At 46.2% G+C, this 27,811-nt stretch overlaps 1 protein-coding gene and 1 long non-coding RNA gene across 3 annotated transcripts in view; one reads left to right on the plus strand and one right to left on the minus strand.

Annotated features, from left to right (window-relative positions):
- zgc:66433 (uncharacterized protein LOC321250 homolog) overlaps window positions 1-27,811 on the plus strand; it is a 183,733-nt gene that overhangs the window by 8,178 nt on the left and 147,744 nt on the right. Inside the window, exon 1 of one of the 2 annotated variants that reach the window (XM_038775638.1) lies at window positions 27,005-27,262. The exons of the other annotated variant lie outside the window; for it this stretch is intronic. Within the exon in view, the coding sequence (XP_038631566.1) occupies window positions 27,222-27,262 (41 nt within the window). The 5' untranslated portion in view covers window positions 27,005-27,221. Of the gene's footprint in view, window positions 1-27,004; window positions 27,263-27,811 lie in introns of those variants that run through there. 2 annotated transcript variants of the gene reach the window in all.
- The window catches only part of LOC119952090, a 54,220-nt gene that overhangs the window by 6,704 nt on the left and 19,705 nt on the right, over window positions 1-27,811 (minus strand). The gene's annotated exons all lie outside the window — the stretch shown is intronic.

Consider the following 27,811-nt stretch of genomic DNA (forward strand, 5'->3'; position numbering starts at 1 on the left):
TTATTAGTCCTGGATTGAATAATACCATCACTGTAGCAGAATGATTATACCACTTGTCTGGATCGACATATGTAAAAGGGATGAATAGAAGGACACAATGTCTGGGGGTACATTCCTGCATTCCTACCTTTCAGCGTGAAATGTCTCAATATTCAGTCATCTGTTGGCGATGGTGGAGATTCTAAAGGAATTTTTTTAAGATCATGTTACCGTACAATCTTGAATCGGACTAAAGAGAATTGTCTTCATTGACCAAAACAAAAGCTGTCTATAGCGGCAACACAAATTCCAGCCAGAATGTAAATGGTTGGGTTATTAGTCAGGCTTGGAGCCCACTCTGCTGTAAGTGACTGGGATTTGTTTTATGCACATATTTTGTAACTATCCTCCACACCCTGCATTTTTCTGGAAAAATAATCCTGCTCTTATCAGGAAACATTGCTATTGTTTTGTTCATGAGTTCTACTTGCTGTAGCTCATAGAAGTTATGTTCAAATAGACTCTGCTTTCTGATTAAATAGACCGTTCGCTGTAGTGCACTGTTTAAATAGACTCTGTTTATTGTTTGCTGAACAAATAGACTCTGTTTTCTGCAATAAAATAGACTCTGTATGTTGCAAGCCCTGTTAAAATTCTGCCCTGCCTACAACTCATTGGCTAACACACTACTCATTCTGGAAAACAAGGATTTTTTGCTTTGCAAGTGGCAACCTAGGCATCAGCTCTAATGCAATCCTCAGGGACCTGAAGCCAGAATGTCAGCCAGGGTAGAAACACGTTGCCCCGCTGGGCAAAAGTCTAGCACTCTCTTCTCATACAGTATAAATTTTCTGATTTCCCTTTGATCATATTGTTGCAAATGCCCTGATCAGTGCAAGACCAAAACTTCAATAAAAAAATCTATTTTTTTTTAGCAATACACCATTATTACCCATCACCTGTTTCTCTTAAACTTAACAGTGTCATTGACAATAACAAAATTTAACAAAGCAATTGACAAAGCATTAACAAATCTTAACAATAATTAGCATGATATTAACAAACCATAATACTACAATTGACAAGACATTAATAGTGTCTGGCATTACTTGCATAGTAATCCATTCTGTAATTGGGCAGAATGCAGCCAAGTAGACTGTATTTCAGGATGGCGAACCACGGATGCGTCATTGGTGAGTGTTGGAAGGGTGGCGGGGATATCAGACGCGGCATTCCCGATCGCGGGGACAAAGTGCCCAATGGCCTCGACTGGCTTTTAAAAATGCCGGCTGCGACTGGCTTTCAGAATGCTGGCCGTTCCGCGCATGCGTACTCCCTCCTGAAGCAGCGCACAGGCCTGGAGCTCAGCAAGGAAGGCCCCCCTCCTCCTGACGTCAGCGTGCTGACCCAGGAGCAGATTATTTTTAAAAAATCGATGGAGTCTTCTCTCCAGAAGCGATGGCAGAGAGCAGGCCACGCACCCCGTACACGCACCCTGTAGACTAATGCCACGTGCTCTGGGCGCGAGAGAGATTCCTCCATTTTGTAGCTACCAGCAGTGCTGGTGTGGACTCCAGGGCCTCTGGTGAACAATTGTGCCACTGCAAATCAGGATGCAAAGTTCATGTGTGTTGTATGCAGGGAAATACTGGCAAATGAAAGAACTCTCAAAACTTCAAAGGTATTTTAAGGCTAAGCATGGCGAGTTCGAGAACAAACCTCATGATTTTTTTCAATGGGTACAGTGAAATCTTAAATCATCTGAAGCTGAAATCATGATCAGAAATGTAACATTGAATAACAACTCAAGTGAGATTGTACAGGCGGTACGGTAGCATAGTGGTTAGCACAGTTGCTTCACAGCTCCAGGGTCTCGGGTTCAATTCCCGACTTGGGTCACTGTCTGTGCGGAGTCTGCACGTTCTCCCCGTGTGGGTTTCCTCCCGGTGCTCCGGTTTCCTCCCACAGTCCAAAGATGTGCAGGTTAGGTGGATTGGCTATGCTAAATTGTCCTTTGATTAGGTGGGGTTGCTGGGTTGTGGGAATAGGGTGAAGGTGTGGGGCTTGAGTAGGGTGCCTTTTCCAAGGGCTGGTTCACACTCAATGGGCTGAATGGCCTCCTCCTGCACTGTAAATTCTATGATTCTAGGACCAAGCTGGCTTACTGTCACATTAAAGGTAAGCAAAAATCGTGGGTCACGAAGTTCAGGCAGCGTGGGTTGCAAAGTTCGGGTGGCATGGCTCGCAAGGCTCCGGTTTCCTCCCACAGTCCAAAAATGTGCAAGTTGGGTGGATTGGCCATGCTAAACTGCCCTTTGTCCAAGAAGGTTAGATGGGATTACTGGGTTACGGGTTAGAGTGGAGATGTGGGCTTAGGTAGGGTGATCTTCCCATGGGCTGGTGTGGACTCGATGGGCTGAGTGGCCTCTTTCTGCACTGTAAATTCGATGTCTATGTCTAACACCATTGGATTACAACCAGTTATACCTTCGATATAGTTCAGGGACTGCTCGGAGTCTGCAATTGTCTGACAGCTAAAGTATTATAAATTTTAGCAGCCAAGAGTATCACTGTGGGCAAAGTTTCCCCTCCTCTTTAGCTAGCTCTTCTACAACCTATTGTATATTTTAATAAAGAAATCACGGAAATCCTGCCGTGAACTTTCTGGATTGTTCTGGCAAGTATTGGCAAGTGCCATTGGCAGTACGAACTGCAGAGGTTTCTTCTGTAGCCGAATCTTCATGGCAGCTTGTGACTGAGAACCTGCCAACATAACTACTACTTTCAGTTACTGCAATGAAAATAATACATGCAGTGGCACAGCGCAAACATGTTTGGACGTGAACTCTGCCAGTCAGAGTTTATACCCTCACAGCTGATTTATTCATGTACTGTATCATTGAAACATTCTTTGTTGCTATATTAGAGACATGCACTTATCTGCTCAGGCAATGTTTACTTTAAATTCTAGTGGGTTTCCTGACTGCCTTTTAATCATGTACGCAGAAGATAGTGATTTTAAATGGGCACTTATATAAAGGGGAGAACACTGGAGAGTGATGATGGTTTATAATGTTATGATGAAATTCGTAACAGTCGGAGGAATATAGGAACAGAATAGACCATTCAGCCCCTCAAGCCTGATCCTGCCATGAAATTAGATCATGGTGACCTACACCTTGAAGCGATCTGCCCACCTTGGTTTCATAACCTTGTCAAACAAAAATCTATAACTTATAAATTCAATTCCAGCCCCAACAGCTTTTTTTGGGGGAATGATTTCCACTACCCTTTATGTGACCATGTTTGTTTTAATTTCAGCTCTGAAGTGTCCGAGCTATATTTTAAGTTAAAACTCCTTTGCTCTGGACTGTCATCGGAGGAAGTAGTTTCCCTCTCGTCTACCCTGTCAAATCCTTAAAACGTCTTAAATGCTTCAATTAGATGACCTCTTAATCTTTGTATATTTATGGGAGCAGAAGGCCAGCTTTCAGACGTCAAACAGTAGAATTAGAAACACTCAGCCGGTCTGGCAGTATCTGCAGTGAGAGAACGGGCACGATTTACTGGCCCCCTTGCACCCGACTTGGCATTGCAGCGAGACTGTTAAATCGCACGAGAGGCCGTCTCGCAAGATTCAACCAAACTTGGCAAGATGTCACCATGTGGATCTCGCCTGTGCTGGACGAGATCCAGATCAGCATATTAAAATTATTAAGCTCATTTTAGTATGCAAGCCCCGGATTCTTTGCTCTCCCGGGAACTAACAGCTTCCCCAGTGAGGCCTTGACCAGGCGCAGTTTCATACTGGTCCATACAAACATGGATCAGGTGTAATGGAACCTGGGGGTCCCCAAGGGCAGTGGAGACTTCTGGGTAGTTGGGGCAGGGCAGGGTGGCACCTTGGCTCTCCCTCTGCCACCTGTGCACTGCCAGGGTGGCACTACCGAGGGTCGGGGCCTGAGGGCGGCCATGCCCATGGAAGGGGATGAAAAGGTCATCAAAGGTTGTGGGGGTGAATGGTGAAGGTCCTCAAAGCGGGGGGGGGGGGGGGGTGCGGGTGTGAAGGAGGGGTTATGGTACATCTGAAAAAGGGAGGAGCGCTCAATGACCCCGTAGTGGATGCCCTCATTTGAGGGGTTATGGGGTAGTGCCCATATGTGTGAGGATGGCATATTGTCCTCGGATGGTGGGGACCCTCTAGTTCATCGCGGCTCGATCTCTGGCGAGTTCAGTTCAACATTGCTGAAAACATTTCTGAGTGAGGGCTGGACCACGGAGAAACTCCCCCAAGGAATAAAGGAATGACTCGAGGCACGATCTAACCAAAAAAAGAGTATGCTCTGAGCGGGTTAGCGGGGTTGTTCCCGACATTTGTACCGCAGGAAAAGATTGTGATGCTGTTTTTAAATGGCGTCCCGATTTTTCGACCCACCCCCACGACCCCTGGCGTGGGCAAAATGCCAGCATGGAACCCTGGCTGTCCCTTTTTACAGATGGATATAGATAGGCTTGGAGATTGAGCCAAAATTTGGCAGAGGGAAGGATATGATCGAGGCTGGCACCCGGGTGGACTGCCTCCTCGGCGGTAGATCACGCCATGGTTAAATCCAGGGCCGCGATCTACTGGCTGTGTCCCGCCTGAATCGGGGTGAGGCAGGGCCGGCAGATCCTGGGAGAAACTCCACACAGTCACCCGGAATGATACCCGGCTCCCTGGCACTGTGGGGCAGCAGTGCTAACCACCCTCCCACTTTGCAAGTTAGGATAGAGACATCAGAGCTTTGGGTGACGGCGTACGGTGAACATCAAACTAAATACACTGGTGACAACTAGAATTAATGACCGTCAATGAAAGTAATAAAGTTTATGCTACAGAACTCTATTGAACTGGATCCAAAAATGCCATTTTGAATCACATATTCTCATCTGTTTAGATAAAGAATAGTCTCCAATTGCTTGCACTTCCTGTCGTGCAATGTTTAGTTTCTATAACCATTTTCCATCTTATTTTTTCTGGCACAGTCACGCTTGTGTCTCACTTTTATCCATCTTATATTTTTGTTTCCTTTTTTATTCATTGATTTTACTTCCCGTACTTGATCTCCAAGGCAAGAGAGACTGTTCCTTTCTTAATTGAGGGCTCCCTAATCATCATACTGGTGGGTTTTGTTTGAAGTTGAAGGTTCATGAGAATAGTTTGAAGTGAATTTTCCTCCTGCGGTGACCAGCTCTCATTGCCATTGAACTGATGTCTTGGTCTCCTCTTGTCTCAGCTACCTGTTCTCATTTCCCAATGTCCTTTGTGCCTCAGGATTGTCCCATTGTATCCTTTCATTGTCTTTATGCCACTATTTCTGGGTATCACTCTCGCCTTCATCCCAGCACGAAGCAAGAAAATAAGCCATTTATTATTTGAAAGCCCTTATAATGTTTTGGAGGTCTTGTGGTGCAGTGGGTAGCGACTCTTTCCCCTAGGCCAGGAGGTCGTATAACAAAGAACAATACAGCACAGGAACAGCCCCTCCAAGCCTGCCTCGGTCATGATACCACCCTTGATAGTACATGATAGCCAAGGAAGGTGTGTTTATAGCCCAATCAAGCAGGTAGACTATCAATTTAAATCCTTCTAAAACATGTCAAAGGCAGGCAGTAAGAGTGGGAGAGATTCCTGGTCAGCCATATGATGGCCAGGAATTGGAGCCCCTACCATCACTATCCATAGCTCCAGACTACAACATGCATTTAAAGTTGTATATTCCCAAAGTAGTTTAGAGTCGTGGTGGTGGTGGCGGCGGGGGGGGAGGCGGGGGGGCAGTTGGGCTCAGTTGGCTGGATGACCGGTGTGGATTGGATTGATGTCAACAGCACAAGATTCTATCCCCATTCACGCTAGAGTGGATTTGGGACTTCCCTGCTCGCCCAACCCATGCCGGAGGTCGTAGTGCTTGTGATATTATAGAAATGTTTAGTGTACAAAGAGTTAATGTCATATTACAATTAACCACTAGATGGAGCTCGATGTAGTAATATATAAAGCACTGACTCTCAGGCTTCTGGGAGAGGGAAGGCTGGAGTAGAGTGCACAGGAGAGATCTGGTGAGGATACAGTACAGGTGAGAGTTAAAGTGTAGAGACTAGTGTTAGTAGAGCGTAGATTACTATAATTATTGTTTACTATAGGAGCATTTAAGTAGTGTAAATAGAAGTTAGCTTTGTTAATGAACTTGGCTTATGTGGTCATTGTGAACATCCATCCCGATAACAGAATCACAAAGAACACCACAGTGCTGTTGGTTGAATCTGTCACTGTGCATGGAATTCAAGAAGACAAAGAAGAATGGTGTTGGACATTTTTTCTTGCTGATGCGCAGCACTTCCCAGATCCCGCCATTGACCGAGCCATTCAATCAGCTCCAGGAAATGTGCCCTACAGCCACCTGACAGTTCCATTCGCTGTCCAGCTGATGCACGTCACAAAGGACGGTGCGGCCCGTGAACCTTGGCAGCTGCCAACCATCTTGGGCCCTGACAACAGCCACTTAACACCTGAAAGCAAAGATGAAAAGGATTATTTCATGCGGAAGGTGGTCAGAACGTTGAATGCCCCACCAGAAACAGTGGAGGAAACTGAGCCCAGAATAACCTTTTTAACAAGAGACGTGAATAGGTATTTGAAAAAGGAAACATTGTGCAGAGGTGACACAAGATTCACCAGACTAATTAGCTTCTTTTGTTCACGACTAAATTCTGATTCACCAAAAATATTATTTAATAATGGTAGGTTGGGAATCCCACTTTCTTAAGTTAGCTGTGCAACCCACACAGAGTTGGGGTTTCTTGTGTTTATTTCTTAAGTAGGTGTTATTTTGTAAGCATTTTTAAATGCTCAAATCAGAACTAACTCCTTTGTGAATGCAAATATTCTGCATCAGAATAGGCAGTTCAAACTGGCCTGGAGTTTTAATCTATCTCTCTGGACTGGTTTACTCCACTGAGGGAGATTTCCAAGCCTCTGGCCCACGTTGTTTTCCACCCTCAGTCCACCAGCCCGAGGCTCATGATTACTGATGGAGTTGCACTTCCTGCGGGGGTTTTCTCCGAGTGCTCCTGTTTCCACCCACAGTCCAAAGGTGTGTAGGTTGGGTGCATTGGCCATTCTTGCCCCTTAGTCTCCAAAAGATTAGGTGGGGTAACTGGGATAGGGTGGAGGCCTGGGCTTAAGCAGGGTGCTCTTTCCAGGGACCTGTGCAGACCCGATGGGCCGAATGGCCTCCTTCTACACTGTAAATTCTATGATTTTATACTGGCCCTCAACTTGGACTCGGCCTTTTCCTATCGGTGCTATCATCAGACTGCACACTCCACCAGCTGGACATCCCACCAATATTGAGGGTGGGGGCTGGAATTTCCCCCAGTAATGCAGATGCCTCGGGCCCTAACTAAAGGAAAGACGAGAGAGGCCATTTGGCCCATCTTGTTTCTTGTTCCACAGAAAGTTAATGATCCAACCCAACATGGCCTAACTGCTTCTTGAATGGTTCCGTTTCATTTTGCCAGTAATGTTCCAGAAAATGATTCCGGTTCTGATCGTCTTTTGGGTTTCAACTTTGAAGTCCAATGTTAAATCGGTGTTGTGAATTGACCTTCATGATGGGAACAACTTCCATTTCCACATTCGGCTTGTTAAAGGCTCCCACATTAAAAATAGAGCAAATTTGCATATATATGCCACTTTTCCCAGTGACAGGATGTCCCAAAGCATTTTATAGTCAATTAAGAACTTTGGTCACTGTTGCAATGTAGGTTAGCAGCTGGTTTGCACACAGTAAGATCCCACAAACATCAGTCTGATAATTGACCAGATCATCTGTTTCTTAGTTGATTGAAGTGTAAATATTGGCCACGACACTGAGGATACCTCCGTTTCGCTGGCAGCGCACACACGCCCCTGGATTTCCTGACGGCGTGGGGGTACCCACTGGCCGGCTGGTGGGACGGAGAATCCCGCTCCCAGCGGGGGAGCACCGCACCAGAAAACGGGTACGGCGGGACGGAGAATCCAGCTCCTCTCCTTTTGAAATAGTGGGATCTTTCAGAGGGCAGGTTGGGCCTCAGTTTAATGCCCCATTGTGAAAGACATCACTGCTGATAATGCAGCCCACCCTGAGAGCTGGAGTGTCAGTATAGATTCTGTGCTCGAGTCTTACAAAAGTGGGAATCAAACCCCCCAAATGTCTGATTCAGAGATGAGAGTGCTACCAACTGAGTCACAACCTCCAACTACATTTCTGCTTCAAGAGGCCAGCAGTCTTCCATGCACTTAGCATACTGACCAATAACACCAAGTTACAGGAGCTAGTTCTTCTCGTGTACGGAAGCCCTGGCCTTGATTTGAACTTGGGCGAGGATTGGTATGCAAGGGCATAGGCTAGCACCAAGCCTACATTCCTAGGCTTGGTGAGGATTTTGCTCCGAGAACATTCCCAGACTGAGCCAGGATGACTGCCTGGATGATGGGTGGGATTGGAAATTGGAGTTTCCAGATTAAAGTGGAGCTCAGTGCCCAAGGTTACCTCAATGGAACTGCGTCTAGTTAAATTTCAAGTGATTTTTGTTTTCACTGACTGCTTTAATCTCGAGGAGGGGGTTGTGCATTGATGATAGAATCAGTCTGACATCCGTCCCATTGCAATCAACAAAATGTCTGTGGACAAAGATCTACCACCCAAACTTTGCCCATTTCAGGATGGGACTTTTCAGTGCTATATTGAGGGAGAGCTGCACTGTTGATGATGTCATCTTTGAAGTGAGGTAGTAAACCAGAGCTCTATCTGCTCGGTCATTTCCACATTCAGGATCAGAGTCCGGGTCAGACTTCTCGGGGGTCGCTGTGCCTGGACAGTGGGTGTGAGCACAATTTGGGACAGCTGGAGGAGATAGCTGAGGACCCAGGGGAGGGTCCCTGCTGATCATGTATTGCAAGTGGCGAGAGGGGCAAGGTTGACGAGGAAGACCCAGGGCAGGATTCTCTGACCCGCTGCCGGGTCGGAGAATCGGCCGGAGTGGGGGGGGGGGGGGGGGGGGGGGGGGGTGCGGCATGAATCCCGCCCCCAACGGCTGCCGAATGCTTTGGCACTGGGCATTTGGTGGGGGCGGGAAACGCGCCATGACGGTCAGCGGCCGCTAGCCGCGCCCCCCCCCCCCCCCCCCGGCGATTCTCCGGCCTGCAATGGGCCAAGTGGCCGCCCGTTTTCAGGACATGGCTTTGCGGGCGGCCTCTGGCGTCACGGGGGGGGGGGGGGTCTGGCGCCGGAGGTGCCCCCAAGGTGGCCTGGCCCGCGATCAGGGTCCACTGATCCACGGGCGGGCCTGTGCCGTGGGGGCACTCTATATTCTTCCACGCCGGCCGCTGTGGTTCTCCGCGATGGCCGACGTGGAGATGAACCCCCTGCACATGCGCTGGGATGACGCCAGCAAACGCTGGCCCTTCCGCGCATGCGCTGGCCGGCGGAGGCCCTTCGGCACCAGTTGGCGTGCCGCCAAGCCCCTTCCCCGCCAGCCGGCGCGGAACAAAACACTCTTGAGGATTCCGCACCTTAGGGGCGGCTCGACTCCTGAGTGGTTGACGCCACTCTTTCGCGCCGGAATTGTCCGCCCTGCCGATTCGCGCAGAATCCCACCCCCAAAGTTTGCTTGTGGCAACCAGGGAATCATGGATGAAAAAAAAACACTACTTCTGCCCGACCCAGGCTTCACGTTAAAGGGGCAAATAGATCCCGAGTGGTGTTCATGGGAATTTCCTTGTTGCCTGCAGTTTAAAATTGGGCGGGAAATAAACAGCCAAATTCTCTGCTCCATTTTAGCAGCAACGAACCCTCCCACCCTCTCAGCCTAATTTCTGCCAAGTTGGGCCTGGGCAGACGTCTGTAAATTCAAATCCCTCTGATACCTGACTTCCTCCCCTGACTGTCATTTGCCTTTGAGGGGCGGAAAATCATCTCTTATTGAAACTTACAGGATACTGCGTGGCCTGGATGGAGTGGATGTGGAGAGGATGTTTCCACTTGTAGGGAAAACTAGAAGCAGTGGACACAATCTCAGACTAAAGGGACGATCCTTTAAAACAGAGATGAGGAGGAATTTCTTCAGCCAGAGGGTGGTGAATCTGGGGAACTCTTTGCCACAGAAGGCTGCAGAGGCCAAATCACTGAGTGGCTTGAAGACCGAGGTAGATAGGTTCTTGATTAATAAGGCGATCAGGGGTTATGGGGATAAGGCAGGAGAATGGGGAAGAGAAAAATATCAGCCATGATAGAATGGCAGGGCAGACTCGATGGGCTGAGTGGCCTAATTCTGCTCCTATGTCTTATGGCCTTATGGTCTCATTAGATAGTAAGAAAAGGAGATCTGTCCTCTACCAGACTGTGAGGGCCCTTTTAATGGAACCAGACCTCAGCCAATTCCCCCAGAGGTTCCAGAGGTCTGATACGAAATGAGACGCACAGAATTCCACAGCCTAAATTTAGAACAGGATAACTGTTAACTAAACGATAAAGTTGAAGGGCAGCACGGTGGCCTAGTGGTTAGCACTGCGGCTTCACGGCACCGAGGTCCCAGGTTCGATCCCGGCTCTGGGTCATTGTCAGTGTGGAGTTTGCACATTCTCCCCGTGTTTGCGTGGGTTTCGCCCCCACAACCCAAAAATGTGCAAGCTAGGTGGATTGGCCACGCTAAATTGCCCATTAACTGGAAAAATTAATTGGGTGCTCTAAATTTATTTTAAAAAAGATAAAGTTGAACTTTTTTTTAAAAAAAAGATAAAGTTGAACTTTAAACATTCTCTTGATGTACGTCTCTTCTTTTCATATCAGGAATGAACAGATTGGTGTTGTAACTAGACTCCACTGTTTAACTGCAGATACCATGTTGACAGAAGAGATAAGTGCGAGCGCTGGAAACTTACGCAGTTAGGAAATGAATGGTCACTCAGATTACAAATGGTACTTCTGCAAACTCACTTAGCAGCAGAAGAATTAAGGATCAACTTCAGCCAAATCTCACCTGAATGGAATTAATTTGATACACATGAAAGAGCTGACACATGGGACTATATCTGAAAACTCTTGTAATGAACGAGCTGAGGCATAATGGGATAGAGAAGCCTATGGCACCCGAGGATTCTACAATTCGGTGATATTTCTTCACAGTATGATTTTGTTCACCATTTTTCTTCCCATCGTGTAAACCGAGCCAAAGAAAACCAGACAAGGAACCTGATGTTCAACTTTGACACCTCGTTATTTCGACTGGGGTTTTTCCTACTCTACCTTAACAAAATAAAAACCCTGGCCGGGATTCTCCGACCCCGTGCCGGGGCGCGAGAATCTCTTTTGGGGGGGGGGGCGCGTGAATCGCGCCACTCCGCCCTGACGCCGGCTTGCTGATTCTCCGGCACCGAATTTCGGGCGCCCGCAGGATCGCCGCCGCAGCGGTCGGGGGCCATTGGAATCGGCCCCCCCCCACCCGCTCTGGGCCTCGACGGGCTGAATGGCCGCAGAGTTCGGCCGAGTTCTGCCGGTGTGGGTTACTCGGGTCCCACACGGCGGGACCTGGAAGGTGTGTCTGTGGGGGCCGTCCTGGAGGGGAGGGGGTGCAGGGGGATCCGACCCCGGGGGGAGCCTCCACGGTGGCCTGGCCTGTGATCGGGGACTACCGATCGGCTGGCGGACTGGTTCCGTGAGGGTCTATGTTCCTCCGCGCCGGGCCCCTGTAGGGCTCTGCCATACTGCCTGGCACGGAGACGGGAACCCACGCGCATGTGTGGAATCACGCCGGGCCTGGCGCGCATGTGCGAACTCGCGCAGACTGTAGCATACATGCGTGAACTCGCACCGGCCGTGCCACACAGGCACCGACTTAGCCTCCTAGGAAGGGGAGCATACCGGACAATTGAGGACCGTTGACGCCGGAGTGGTTCACGCCGCTTTTCACGCCGGCGTCAGAACTTGGCCACGGGATTGGAGAATCCCGGTCCCTGTCTTCTTTCCAAGAACTTCTGCACCCTGGTTTCAATCGGTCCTTGGCCAGGGAGGTTCAAAGCCCTGAGCATCTCACCAGATATGATCAGTCTCACTGCTGATCCGACCTACTGAGAGGAATATTCAAATTTCAGAGAGAAACCTATACACCATAACCAGGATTCCTTTCATTCCCTCGGTGCACTGACGGAGAGAAGGAAATTTATTACCAGGGGAAGCTCGTGTACCAATGCCAGTCAAAACTGGGAGTGGGCAGTGTGGTGATATGCATCACTAGACACACAAGGGGTTAATGTAAGTACACATAAACTAGCTGGACACTAGAGGGAGCACCAGAGACATGACACACAGACACTCAACCAATAGGTCAGTAAGATAGGACACGACCAATGGGCATTCATGACACACAGAGGTGACACTACCACAGGGGGGCATTACACCAACCCATATATAAAGGACACAGCACACATGATCTTCCTCTTTCCAGTGGAGACACTCAGTGAGTACAGACACAGGGCTGATTGAACATCACACCCACCATGTGGATTGTAGCAGACTGGTTTGTCAGTCTGAGTAGCTGTAGAAGAATTAACAATCGAGGCGAATCCGAGTAGGAGAATTGTAAATAGTTTAATGAACGTGTTGAAGTTATCTCCACGTCTGAACCTTCCTTTGTCAGAGTGAACATCAAGGAAGCAGCTTATGCTACGCAGGCAGCACGGTGGTTCAGTGGGTTAGCCCTGTAGTCTCACGGCGCCGAGGTCTCCGGTTCGATCCCGGCTCTGGGTCACTGTCCGTGTGGAGTTTGCACATTCTCCCCGTGATTGCGTGGGTTTCGCCCCCACAACCCAAAGATGTGCAGGGTAGGTGGATTGGCCACACTAAATTGCCCCTTAATTGGAAAAAATGAATTGGGTCTACTAAATTTATTAAAAAAAACTGGGGCACGAGTTGTGTCAGGGTCCAAAGGCTTAACAGCATAGCCACCAAGATATAGTCAGAAATAATATTTAAGTGAGAGGAAATCAAAATTTAATGACGAGGCTTCCTGCGAACTTGCCATTCACAAATTGGCTGTTGTTTTTCCTACATTTGAACAGTTACTACACTTCCAAGATGTACTTCATCAAGTGCTTTCGGACAACCTGCCTTGTGCATTTATACAGGCAACTTTCATGTTGTAACGCGTCCCACAACAGTTCACAGACCATCATGAAACAAGGTTTGACACCAAACCAGATAAACAGACATAGGGCGATGGCCACAAGCTCGGTCAAAGGGGTATCAGTTTTAAGGAGTGTCTTCAAGGAGGAAAGAGAGGCAGATTGGCAGAGGTTTGGCGAGTGAATTCCAGAGTTTAGGGCTGTAATGACTTAGACTAGGCCTTTGTGATTGGCCAATTGGAATACGAGTTCCCTGATTAGTGGGCCAATCAGGGAACCTCTTCTTTGCATATAACAGGGAGTGTCAGATCCTCTGCACTCCCAGTGTAGACAGCAAGCTGAATGCACCTGGTTGCACTGCTGTTGGTTTTGTTAATAAAAGGGATTCTGGTAAGGGGACTACTGCCTTATTACAAGGGCCTTTACAGCTGTAGGCATAGCCACCAATGGTGGAGTGATTTAAAGGTGGGGAGACGCAGGGGGTCAGAATTGGAGAAGCACAGATATCTTGGAGGGCTTAATTGCTGGAGGAGGTTACAGAGATAGGGAGGAGCCAGGTTACGGAGAAATTTAAAAACAAAGATTAGAACAAAAAGACATGTCTTAACCAGAAGCCAGTGTTGATCAGAAAGCACAAAATAGAAGGAACCTGTCCTAAGTTTGGAGACAGACAGAGGAGTTTAGGATGCCCTCGAGTGTACAGTGGGTGAAAGATGGGAGATAGTCAGGAGCATATTGGAATAGTCAAAATCTAGGAGCCGCAAAAGCCTGGCTGACAGTTTCAGCACCTGATGAGCTGAGGCACGATTGGAGTCAGGATGGTGTTACCAAAGTGGAAAGAGGAATTATTCTTAGAATCCCTACAGTGCAGAAGGAGGCCATTCAGCCCATCGAGTCTGCACTGACCCATCAAATGAACATTCTAACCATGCCCACTGACCCGTATTCCCGTAACATAACCTGCACATCCCTGGACACTAAGGGGCAATTTAGCATGGCCAATCCACCTAACCTGCACATCTTTAGACTGTGGGAGGAAATCGGAGCACCCGGAGGAAACCCACGCAGACACGGGGGAGAAAGGGCAAACTCCACACAATCACCCGAGGCTGGAATCGGACTCGGGTCCCTGGAACATGCAGAGAACGTAGAACATACAGTGCAGAAGGTGGCCATTCGGCCCATTGAGTCTGCACCGACCCACTTACGTCCTCCCTTCTCTCCCCCCCCCCCCCCCCCCCCCCCCCCCCCCCCCCGAAGCCCAATAACCGCTCCTAACCTTTTTGAACACTAAGGGCAATTTAGCATGGCCAATCCAGCTAACCTGCACACCTTTGGACTGTGGGAGGAAACCCACACAGACACGGGGAGCATGTGCAGACTCCTCACAGACAGTGACCCAGCAGGGAATCGAACCTGGGACCCAGGTGCTGTGAAGCCACAAGTGCTAGCCACTTGTGCTACCATGCTGTAACTGTAAAGAAGCAGTGTTTACCTCTGTGCCTGCTCTTTCCAAGAGCCGGTGCAGACTCAATGGGCTGAATGGCCTCCTTCTGCTCTGTAAATTGTATAATTCTATGTACACAACACAGTAAAACTGGCAGCCTGAGGTTTAAATGATGTGGCGCATACGCAGTACTTAATGCTCAGACACCGTGTCTTAATAAATTAATTAAGCAGCTGTTTGCATCTGTGGAACAAGACACTGAAATTATCTTTGATCGTTAATTCAAATACTATCAATTAAATTGCAGGACACTATGAAGTTTTGAGTTTTATTATGACATTTAGAGAAACCTTCAATTTGATATCATCGGGGTGAAAGTTTTTGAGGTGAAAGGTCAGAACAAAGGTCAAAATGGCATTTCATGCTCTTATGAAGAAGACTCTCCAGAGGATAGTCACTGCCTCCATTTCCTTCAGCGAGATTTCTTACTTGTTCATTGTCACCATAGCATGGTAACCAGTTCATGGCACACGGCCAAACATTTCTCCCCCATATCGTTGGGAAAAGCACAAGCTCACTTACGAAGTAGGATGTGCACTCCCCTCCGCCAAACATTCTCCTTAAACCCAAAAGTGTAAAACACAAAATACAAGTCATTTTTTTCAACCCTGCTGCTGTGGCTTTGAATCAAGCTTCAGTGAGCAATTATCATAGAATTTACAGTGCAGGTACAACCCCCTCCCACAGATCATCTGCAAACGTGACACCACTGTTTAAAAAAGGAGGTAGGCAGAGAGCGGGTAATTATAGGCCAGTGAGCTTAACTTCAGTAGTAGGGAAGATACTGGAATCCATCATCAAGGAAGAAATAGCGAGGCATCTGGATAGAATTTGTCCCATTGGGCAGATACAGCATGGGTTCATAAAGGGCAGGTCGTGCCTAACTAATTTGGTGGAATTTTTTTGAGGACATTACCAGTGCAGTAGATAATGGGAGCCAATGGATGTGGTATATCTGGATTTCCAGAAAGCCTTTGACAAGGTGCCGCACAAAAGGTTGCTGCATAAGATAAAGATGCATGGCATTAAGGGTAAAGTAGTAGCATGGATAGAGGATTGGTTAATTAATAGAAAGCAAAGAGTGGGGATTAATGGGTGTTTCTCTGGTTGGCAATCAGTAGCTAGTCGTGTCCCTCAGGGATCAGTGTTGGGCCCACAATTGTTCACAATTTACATAGATGATTTGGAGTTGGGGACCAAGGGCAATGTGTCCAAGTTTGCAGATGACACTAAGATGAATGGTAAAGCAAAAAGTGCAGAGGATACTGGAAGTCTGCAGAGGGATTTGGATAGGTTAAGTGAATGGGCTAGGGTCTGGCAGATGGAATACAATGTTGACAAATGTGAGGCTATCCATTTTGGTAGGAATAACAGCAAACGGGATTATTATTTAAATAAAATATTAAAGCATGTTGCTGTGCAGAGAGACCTGGGTGTGCTAGTGCATGAGTCGCAAAAAGTTGGTTTACAGGTGATTAAGAAGGCAAATTGAATTTTGTCCTTCATTGCTAGAGGGATGGAGTTTAAGACTACGGAGGTTATGCTGCAATTGTATAAGGTGTTAGTGAGGCCACACCTGGAGTATTGTGTTCAGTTTTGGTCTCCTTACTTGAGAAAGGACATACTGGCACAGGAGGGTGTGCGGAGGAGATTCACGAGGTTAATCCCAGAGCTGAAAGGATTAGATTACGAGGAGAGGTTGAGTAGACTGGGACTATACTCTTTGGAATTTAGAAGGATGAGGGGGGATCTTATAGAAACATTTAAAATTATGAAGGGGATAGATGCGGGCAGGCTGTTTCCATTGGCGGGTGAAAGCAGAACTAGGGAGCATAGCCACAAAATAAGGGGAAGTCGATTTAGGACTGAGTTTCGGAGGAACTTCTTCACCCAAGGGTTGTGAATCTATGGAATTCCTTGCCCAGTGAAGCAGTAGAGGCTCCTTCATTGAATGTTTTTAAGATAATGATAGTTAGTTTTTTTGAAGAATAAAGGGATTTAAGGGTTATGGTGTTTGGGCTGGAAAATGGAGCTGAGTCCACAAAAGATCAGCCATGATCTAATTGAATGGTGGAGCAGGCTCGAGGGGCCAGATGGCCTACTCCTAGTTCTTCGGTTCTTATGTTCTTATCACACAGCAAAGACAGAAATCGGCCCCCCCCAGATGTTTGAACGTTAATCATATGCCGATCCATTTGGGCCACTTTGAATGAAAAGCTCAGCGCTTATCCATAGAGTAATAATAGGCATTAGGTTATCTCAGTCCTGACACAATTGTCTCCTGCAATACTGACCAGATTTGTGACTTCATACCCTGCCCCCCTCTCCCTCCCGCCCCTCCCCCCTCTCCCTCCCGCCCCTCCCCCCTCTCCCTCCCGCCCCCGCCCCATCTGTTAAGGTCCAACTAGTACTGTTAGATTAATAAATTTGAAGAGCTGATGCATTCACCTGAAGAATAATAATAACCTTTTATTGTCACAAATATGAAGTTAAAAAAGCCCCTAGCCGCCACATTCCGGCGCCTGTTCGGGTAAGCTGGTACGGGAATTGAACCTGCGCTGCTGGAGTTGTCCTGCATCACAAACCACATATCTAGCCCACTGAGTTAAGGCAGCCTCAGGGTAACTTTTACTGAATCCCTTTCTTAGGTCGCAGTTTGACCTGTCAGGAGCCAATTTCAGGAACTTGGGGTCAGAGGTCAGTAGGGCCTCGGGATTCTCTGTTTAGTACAATTCATGGGGAATAAAAAAATATCAAATTGAAGCTATACGCTCCCTGGGATCGAGAAACTCTACACCAACAATGCAATTTAGCTGTAATGGGATCAATTAATAAAATGGAATTAACTTTGTAAAGATAGTCAGTTCAGTAATGTATTGTTAACATAGCCCCCATCGAGTAGGCATCTTGCATTCAGCTAACAGGAAAGCATTCATCTTCCTGCTGATAATTCCTCATGTTTACACATGTTTGATGGACGACTTCCTTTCATTAGCTTAATGAGTAGCTTGTCTGTTCTATAGCTGCAGACCTTGCTGTGAACTATGGAATATTAAAATAGCTCAAGATTCTCAAAACACATGGTATTCAAGCCACACAGAATAAGAGCTTTTAAAGCTAACCTCTTAACACTGACTATTAATATATTTTAACTTGTATCCAATTTTCTAATTTTTACTTTATTAGGAATTTTTCTGGAACTTGGAGATTTTGAATCTAAAACAATAAGATACATATTTTATTTTGATGTTTGCATTGAAACTAATTTGTGTTGGGGAACTGGGAAGTTAATTCTTACTCTAGTTTCTGGAAGGCACAGCCAGACAGCACACGACCGCCCATAATGTGTTGCCAATTTAACACCAATTGGTAATGCCATTTAAACATTGCAAATGAAGATACCACACTGGCACTGTGTGTTTCTCTTGTGCAATGCCAGGTCAGAAAAAGAAAAATAGAAAGGCTTGTATTTTTCTCTCTAACTTTTCGAAACCGCAAAACATCTCAAAAGTGCTTTACGAAGAACTTTTGAATTGCAGTTACTGTTGTACAGCAGGAAATTTTGACGGCGAATGTGCGCACAGCAGTATCTTGTTCTGCTATTTAGGTGTAGCATAAGCGGCTTCCTTGTGGTGCACTTGACAAAGGAAGGATCAGATGTGAAGATAACTCCAACACGTTTATCAAACTATATACACTATTATAACTTGGGTTCGACACTACTGTAAATCCTCCTGTAGCTCCTCAGACTGACTAACCAGATTGCTACACTCCACCTGGTGGGAATGATATCGAATCAACCTTGTCTCTGTACTCTCTGACTGTCTCCACTGGAAAGAGGCAGATCATGTGTGTGGTGTCCTTTTATATGTGAGTTGGTGTAATGCCCTCCTGTGGTCGTGTCACCTCTGAGTATCGTGAGTGCCCATTGGTCGTGTCCTATCTAACTGATGTATTGGTTGAGTGTGTGTGTGTATGATGTCTCTGGTGCTCCCTCTAGTGTCTAACTATTCTACATGTATGTACATTAACCCCTTGTGTATTTACAATGATGAACATCACCACAAGCAGGACCCTTAGAACAGTAACGTGATACTAACCAGATCATCTATTGTTGCGATGTTGATTAAGAGTTAAATATTGGTCAGGGTTCCAGGGCTAGCTCCCCTGCTCTTCTTCAGGAAAGTACCGTGGAATCCCTTACAGCCACCCGACGGGGCAGATGGAAGCCAGTTTACCAAAACGCAGCACTCCCTCAGCACCCGCTTTGATTTTTGTGCTCAGATCCTGGAGTGAGACTTCAATCAGCAACCTTCACACCTCAGAAAGTGAGAATGTTGCCAAGTGGGTCACAGCTGACACCGGACTATCCCAAGTGAAGAAGATTTATAACAGCAGTGCTGATTTGCCAGTGGAACAAACTCATTAGGATCACCTGCGTAGTCACTCGTAACTCATTCAACACTAAATTAAAGATAATGAGTTTTTTGGGTAAATTATTAAACACCCGCATCATTTCATCAACACTTTACACAAGCAAAATGTCTCTGCTAAACATATATTGATAATGAAGAAGTGGCAGAATTAATATGGTTGAAACCAGCGACAGAAAGTAATACTCAATATAGTGCGGTGCAATCATTCACAGAATGGAAATGCTGGAAAACCAAAATATCATTTTAAAAATCCGAAACCTTTCCTTGAGGATTGAATAAAATCCTTCGGCAACGACAGCACTTGGTGTGCACTGAAATTATTTTGGCAAATGCCATTTCAAGAGAATTCGGGGAAATGGGCAGAATTTGCATCCAGGACATCAAAAACAAACGACCCTCCATTCCGTCCTGCCAAAATCACAAGTTGGTATGCTGGGGCAAGAGGGCCCCTTCCAAGGAACGTCAAACAGGAGCTCTCCCATTCAGTCTTACGATGGCTGAACCATATCTTAACTTCATCTACACACCCTACTTTGGTTTCAAGTTCCATATCAGTTAGCAGTTTTGCCAACAAAAATGAAATCCATCAATCTCCGGTTTTGAAATTTTCTACTGATTTCCCCAGCAAGAAAAACAGTATGGGGAAGAGAGCTCCAGAATTCTCTCTGAAAGAATTGAAACTTGTTTTCTTTGAAAGAAGAGAAAATAATTTTTCTCCATCTGCCCCTTGGTGGGTTGCTGCAGTGCATCTTGTAGATATGCATTGTTGGCGCCATTGCTGCCACGGTGCACCAGTGGTGGAGGGAGTGAATGTTCAGCATGCTGAATGGGGTGTCAATCAAGTGAACTTATTTGTCATAATCTAATGCTTCTCATTGTGAATGAGAATCCAGAATCATTGTGGTGACTCCGTGCAGCACCGCCTGCATGGCCAATACATCCTTCCTCGTTTCAAATGTTGGTCTGAATGCAGTTTGGCCTGATTCAGCACCCCAGTTGGGACATCAAGCTGAAACTGGATCACCTTTCAGGGAAAACTCCTGTCTGACCATCCTGTAGTCTTCATTATTCATTACGGTTATGAGTGACCCGGCCATCTCACGTGGGGAAACATGACCCTAATTAGTTTTAGATGAGATATGTGTTTTACTATCTTGTCAGCCATCTAACAGATTGAAGGCATCCTGCTTGAGTAGATTATTAATCAACTATTGCAATCATCTCAAATTAAACAAATTTGGCAGGGGGTGCGATACGAACTGGAGGTAGAGTAAGGGTGATGCAAAGCCAAATCTAGACGAAAAACCAAGACGGTCTGGATGGCAGTGAGAATATAGACAAGTCAAGGCACAAGGGAGTAGTACGGCAAAGCTGGATGGCATTTATTTTAATACAGGGCTTCTTGCATGTCATGCGAGAGTACCTTTTAAGAAATGAGTGTTTTAAGAAATGTACCTTTATGAAATGGTATTTAGCAGTGATGTCAGTGTCGGTGGAGCTGGGCAGTCTGCCAGCTTTTTACTTTCGTTTTAGGCTGTTTGCTGCACGGTGTGTTTTAGTTTTGTTTTCAGAGCTGCAGTCACAGCCAGAAGGGAAATTAGTCTCTCTCTCTCTAATCTAAAAACTGTAAATCGATCCTTTAGATTTCAACTAATAGCTGCTCTCAGTAGTGACTTTAACCTGATGTGCTTCTGTTTAAAGGTTTTTAAAAAAAAGTCTTATGGATGTTAAAAGGACAGCTTAAGAATTACTTTGTGTTGTATTCTTTGGGGGTTGTTGTTGAATTAATGGTTGCTAAGATGTTCACTATGTTTTAGAAAGGTTAACTTGAGTTCATAGAATAAACATTGTTTTGCTTTTAAAAAATACTTTTCCATTTCTGCTGTACCACTCCTGTATAATAGGCCATGTGCTCCCCATACCACAATCTATTAAAAGGTATGGGTCAGGTGAACTCCATGATACACTTTGGGGTTCTCTAAACCCTGGCCCAAACATGCAGGTAAGGCAGATGATTTAAGGGTATTGATTAACACATGGGAATATGATACTATTGCTATCACAGAAACCTGGTTAAGGGAGGGGCAGGACTGGCAGCTCAATATTCCAGGTTATAAAAGCTTCAAATGAGGGGTGGGGGTGAGGGGTGTAAAAGAGGAGGTGCTGTCTCAATTAGTGCAATAAGAAGGGATGATATCTTCAAAAGTTCCTCAAATGAGGCTGCTGGGTAGAACTTAGAAGCAAAAAGGGGACAATCATATTCCCAGGAGTGTCACATAGGCCCCCAAAACAGTCAGAGAGAGAGATAGAAGGGCAGATAGGTAAGAAAATCTCTAAGAAATATCAGAATAATAGGGAAAGAATAGTAGGGGATTTCAACATCCCCAATATTAACTGGAATAGTCAGTGAAAGTTTTAGAGGGGGACAGATTTCTTAAAATGTATACAGGGGAGCTGTTAATGCCAGTACATAGAAATTTCTACAAGAGAGGGGGTGGTCCTGGCACTAGTTTTAGGGAATGAAGCCGGGAAAGTGGTAGAAGTTTCAGTGGGGGAGCAATTTGGTGACAGTGACCATAACACAGTAGGATTAAGGCAGTATGGAATGGGACAAAGCTGGACCAGAAATAAAGTTTCTGAATTGGAGGAAGGACAATTTTAATAGACGATTGGAGGTAGGTCAGTTTTAAGGACAGGAACTGGCAAAACTCCTGCCCCTACCTGGGAGCAGGTACTTATAGGAAAATCTACATCAGAGCTCTGGGATTCATTCAAAAAGAAAATAGAGAGAACTCGGGGCCAACATGTTCCCATAAAAGTGAAGGGTGGGAGCAACAAGTCCAGAGAACCCTGGATTTCAAGGGAGATCCAGGTTTGGATAAAGAAAGCCACGAAGGCTTATGGCAGATAACCGAGGGCTCAAAACAATGGAAGCCTGAAAGGAGTATAAAGAGTGCAGGGGGTTACTTAAAAAAGAGAAGAGGGGGCATGAGAAAACACTGGCGGAGAGAAGAGGAGGCATGAGAAAACACTGGCGGGTAAAATAAAGGCAAATCCAAAGGTGTTTATAAGTATATTAAGGACCAAGGAAAGAGAAAGGCTCATTGAGGACCAACGTGACAATCTTGTGTGTGGAGCCAGAAGACTTGGGGGAGGTTTTAAAAAAGTGTTTTACATCTGTGTTCACTATGGCGAAGGGTGATATAGGTATAGAAATCAGGGAGGGGTCTTGAACAAATTAACATTGTGGGGGTTGGGGGAGGAGATATTAGTGGTTTTAACTGGATTAAAAGTGAATCAATCCCCAGGCTCAGAAGTGATACATCCCTGGCTGCTGTAGGAGGGTGGAGATTTCAGAGGCTCTGTCCACAAGTTTCAAATTGTCTCTGGTCACGGGTGAAGTGCTGGAGGACTGCTAATTTGGTATCATTATTCAAGAAGGGAAGTAGGGAAAAACCAAGCAATTATAGACCAGTGAGTATAACTTCAATGCAAGGGAAACTATTGGAAAACATTCTGAGGGACAGAATTTATCTCAAGGGGCTTTTCACAATAACTTCTTTGAAGCCTACTTGTGGCAATAAGTGATTATTATTATTATTATTATTATTGTTAAATTGGGGAGGCAATGATTAATTAAGAACAGTCAGCATGGCTTTTTCAAAGGCAGGCATGCCTTACAAATTTGACAATTTTTCGAGCAGATAACTCGGTGTGAAGATGAGGGTAACGCAGCTGATGGAGTCTACATAGACTTTTGATAAGGTCTCGCATGGGAGACTGGCCAAGAAGGTAAAGTCCGTAGGATCCAGAGCAATTTGACAAAGTGGATTCAAAATTGGCTTAATGGCAGGTGGCAGAGGGCAATGGTTGAAGGCTGTTTTTGTGACTGGAATCCTGTCCAGTGATATTCCGCAGGGGGTGGTGCTGGGTCACTTGCTGTTTGTAGTGTATATTAATGATCTGGACATTAATGTAGGAGGTATAATCAGTAAATTTGCAGATGACACAAACATTGGTGATTAACACATGGGAATGGTAAAAAGCGAGAAGGAAAGCCTTGGATTGCAGGATGATATAGATGGGTTGGTTAGATGGGCAAAACAGTGGCAAATGGCATTTAACCCTGAAAAGTGTGAGATAATGCATTTTGGGTGGACTAACAAGGCAAGGGAATATACAATGAATGAGATGATAGAAAAGGAGAATCATAGGGACCTTGGTGTGCATGGATCCTTGAAGACAGCAGGACAGGTAGATAAGGTGGTAAAGAAGGCACATGGGATACTTGCCTTTATTAACCAAGGCATATAAGAGCAGGGAGGTTACGATGGAGTTGTATAAAATGCTTGTTAGGCCACAGCTACAATATTGTGTGCAGTTCTGGTTGTCACACTATAGGAAGGACATTGCACTAGAGACGTTGCAGAGGAGATTCACCAGAATGCTGCCTGGGCTGGAGAGTTCCAGCTATCAAGAGAGACTGGATAGGCTGGGGTTGTTTTCCTTGGAACAGAGAAGGCTGAGGGGGGACTTGATTGAGATGTACAAAATTATGAGGGGCACAGATATGGTAAGTAGGGAAAAAAACTATTCACCTTAGTGGAGGAGTGAATAACCAGGGGGCATAGATTTAAGATAATGGGTGGAAGGTATACAGGAAATTTGAGGAGAAACCTTTTCTCACAGAGGGTGGTGGGAATCTGGAACTCGTTGCCTGAAAGGGTGGTGGTGACAGGAACCCTCAACATTTGAGAAGCATTTAGATGAGAACTTGAATCGCCATAGCATACAAGACTATAGACCAAGTGCTGGAAAATGGGGTTGGAGTAGATTATGTGCTTGATGGTCAGCATGGGCTTGATGGGCTGAAGGACCTCTTTCCGCATTGTAAACATTCTATGACTCTGTTGCCTTCCATCTTCCACCCTGCAGCCCTAACTCACATTGTTCACCCATCACCTCTGTATTCCTCCATCTATATTAGGTAGTGGGATGACTGATTGATTTCTAAATATCTCCATGTTAAAATTCTCACCTGTGTGTTCAAATCCCTCCTTTGCCCCTTCCATCTCTATCAGCAACACTCTTCAGACCTGAAGACCCCCCCACCACTCCCCCTGATTTGTATGTTCCTATAAGTCTGACACCCTCCTTCCTTCGCATCATCATTGGCTTCTGTGAAGTGCAATAGGGTATTTTGTACATTAAAGGTGCTATGCAAATGAAAATTGTTGTAATGGATGAGTTGAAGGCAGTTAATCCAGGCTGATACTTCAGTGCAACACTGTCGGTGGTGGCTTCTTTCAAAAAGCAACTGTTAAACCTATACAATGTCTGCCCTATCAGGCGGACGTCTTCGGATCCCATGGCATTATTCAAAGAAGAACAGGGGAATTCTCTTGTGAGTCCACATTTATATAGCACTGTGTGTATTAACGGCAGTGATTGGTGAATGCAAAGAGCGTTGGTTGATGTCATTCTGAAAAGTCAATATAGTGCTCTTAACACAGCAAAACATCCCAAAGTGCTTCACAGGGACATTAATAAACAGAATTTGACACACAGCCGCATAAGGAGCGAAAAGCAAATTGATAACTTAATCATCTTTATTAGTGCCACAAGTAGGCTTGCATTAACACTGCAATAAAGCTACTATGAGAAGCCCCTAGTCGCCACATTCTGCACCTGTTCAGGTACACAGTGGGGGAATTCAGAATGCCCGATTCACATAATAGCACGTCTTTTGGGACTTGTGGGAGGAATCTGGAGCACCCGAAGGAAACCTACACAGACACAGGGAGAACGTGCAGACTCCACAGACAGTGACCCAAGCCGGGAATCGAACCTGAGACCCTGGTGCTGTGAAGGTACAGTGTTAACCACTGTGCTACCGTGCCCCCCCCCCCCCCCCCCCCCCCCCCCTCCCCGATGCTGGAATCTGAAACAAAAACAGAAAATGTGGACCATCTCAGCAGGACTGACAGCATCTGTGGAAAGAGGATGGAGCTGACGTTTCGAGTCTGGGTTTGCCATAAGGAACTGTTGGGACTGATGATCAAAGATTTGCTCAAAGCGGTAGACTTTAAGGAGCAGAGGTCGGGTGACATCTGTGGAGAGAAACAGAGGTAAAGCATCATGTCGATGAAGAGCCAACGACTTGAAATCTTAACTCTGTCTCCACAAATGCTATCTGGCCTGCTCAGTACTTCTAGCCGTTTCTGCTTTTCAAAATGTCAGACTTCCTGCATCTGCAGTATTTTATTTTGGTAGTCAAAATTATATTTTAATAATAATCTTTATTAGTGTCACAAGTAGGCTTACATTAACACTGCAATGAAGTTACTGTGAAAATCCCCTGTGTATATGTGTGTGGTGTGAATATATTTCTGATTATAAAAAAAAGTGGGTTAAAGGGATATGGGGAACAGGTAAGGAGGTGGATTTGAGACCAGGGAGAGATCTGCCATGATCTGATTGGGGGCGGAGCAGGCTCCAAGGGATGAATTGCTCACTTCTGATCCTAATTCTTATGCATGTGTGTGTGTCTGTTTTTAAATTGGGATCAAACCAAACGTGGGTGTGAAATCTAGTGATCATAGATCATAGAATTTACAGTGCAGAAGGAGGCCATTCGCCCCATCGAGCCTGCACCGGCTCTTGGAAAGAGCACCCTACCCAAGCCCACACCCCCACCCTATCCCCATAACCCAGTAACCCCACCCAACACTAAGGGCAATTTTGGACACTAAGGGCAATTTAGCATGGCCAATCCACCTAACCTGCACATCTTTGGATTGTGGGGGGAAACCGGAGCACCAGGAAGAAACCCACGCACACACGGGGAGAACGTGCAGACTCCACACAGACAGTGATCCAAGCCGGGAATCAAACCTGAGACCCTGGTGCTGTGAAGATACAGTGCCAACCACTGTGCTACCGTGCGCTCTTCCCCCCACCCCCCAGATGCTGGAATCTGAAACAAAAACAGAAAATGTGGACTGACAGCATCTGTGGAAAGAGGATGCCGCTGAAGTTTTGAGTCTGAGTTTGCCATAAGGAACTGTTGGGACTGATGATCAAAGATTTGCTCAAAGCGGTAGACTTTAAGGAGCAGAGGTCAGTTGACATCTGTGGAGAGAAACCGAGGTAAAGCATCATGTCGATGAAGAGCCAAAGACCTGAAATCTTAACTCTGTCTCCACAAATGCTATCTGGCCTGCTCGGTACTTCTAGCAGGTTTCTGCTTTTTAAAATTTCAGAATTCCTGCATCTGCAGTATTTTATTACGGTAGCAAAAATAACATTTTAATAATCATCTTTATTAGTGTCACAAGTAGGATGACATTAACACTGCAATGAAGTTACTGTGAAAATCCCCTGTGTATATGTGTGTGGTGTGAATATATTTCTGATTATTAATAAAAAGCGGGTTAAAGGGATATGGGGAACAGGTAAGGAGGTGGATTTGAGACCAGGGAGAGATAAGTCATGATCTGATTGGGGGCGGAGCAAGCTCCAAGGGATGAATTGCTCACTTCTGCTCCTAATTCTTTTGTGTGTGTCTGTTTTTAAACTGGGATTAAACCAAACGTGGGTGTGAAATCGAGTGATGAGGTCTGTTGGCACTCCACACAGTTATACTATGTCAAGCCTGCCAAAAATGCAATAATTTCCTTTGGGCAATTTAATGCCAATTATTAACTTGGGGGGTCATTGACTGACTGTGTAGATAAATGCAATGTCAAGAGGCAAACGTGTTTGTGTTTTTGGAGATGATGGCATTGGGAGGAGTGTTGGGAAGGAGAGTGGGCGGGGGGAGGGAGGGGGGTCAGTGGTTTGTTTACATGTGTAGAAGGAGTGCAGCTTTTGGCCGGGGCGTTCAGTGCTGATGCTGGGGCCTCTCGCTCACCCAGCAGTGTCACCCTCCTGGAAAATGAGCACTTCCTTCTGAGCTGGCTGCAGTAATTACAGACGCGAGTGTGGACTCCCTCCCGTGTGGTCACTTCACCCAACTTGAGAGGTCACTTGGTGTGAGCAGCTCTCTGACACACAGCGTGAGGATGGAGCCGGGGCTGAGCTCTCTCTCTGATAGATGATGGCGGGGGTTTCTTGCTGTCTCCGAGGCAGTTCGGGGTAAGGGAAAGTTTACTTTATGGTCCCAGGTCCTGGCCAGAGCCTGTCGCCCTGCTCAATGCTGGCCGCGTCCCCCACCCCACCCACACACAGGACTTGCACGGGGTGAAATCTTTCCCCGGGTCCCTGCGGAGATCGCTTTTTGAAGGATTGTTGGGGACTTAAAAGTGAAGTTTGGGTTGTGACTGGTGAACCCCAGGAGAGGGGATGGGAGTCAAAGTAACTTTTAAATATGTAGCCCCAAAGGATTTGGAGCACAACATGCTATGTGTCTGTCCCTCTGTGTCTGTGAGTGTATCCTGTTATCCACAATCTCCCCCACCCCCAGTCTTTAGTAACTGGATATCGACACAGATCTTTGAGGACTTTTGTCACTGGTTTATGTGTCAGTGAACACTCCTCTCTCTCTCTCTCTCTCCACGTTGCACTCATTTGGTTCAATAAAATGATGAAAGGGTGAGCTGTCTCTAACAAGGACAGTGTGTTTACAATAACTCTCCCAGCTGAAATATTTGCTTCTTTTCAGAGATCCAGCTAATTAAGCTGGGG

This window comes from Scyliorhinus canicula, chromosome 17 (genome assembly GCF_902713615.1).
Source record: "Scyliorhinus canicula chromosome 17, sScyCan1.1, whole genome shotgun sequence".
Classification (NCBI taxonomy): Eukaryota; Metazoa; Chordata; class Chondrichthyes; order Carcharhiniformes; family Scyliorhinidae; genus Scyliorhinus; species Scyliorhinus canicula.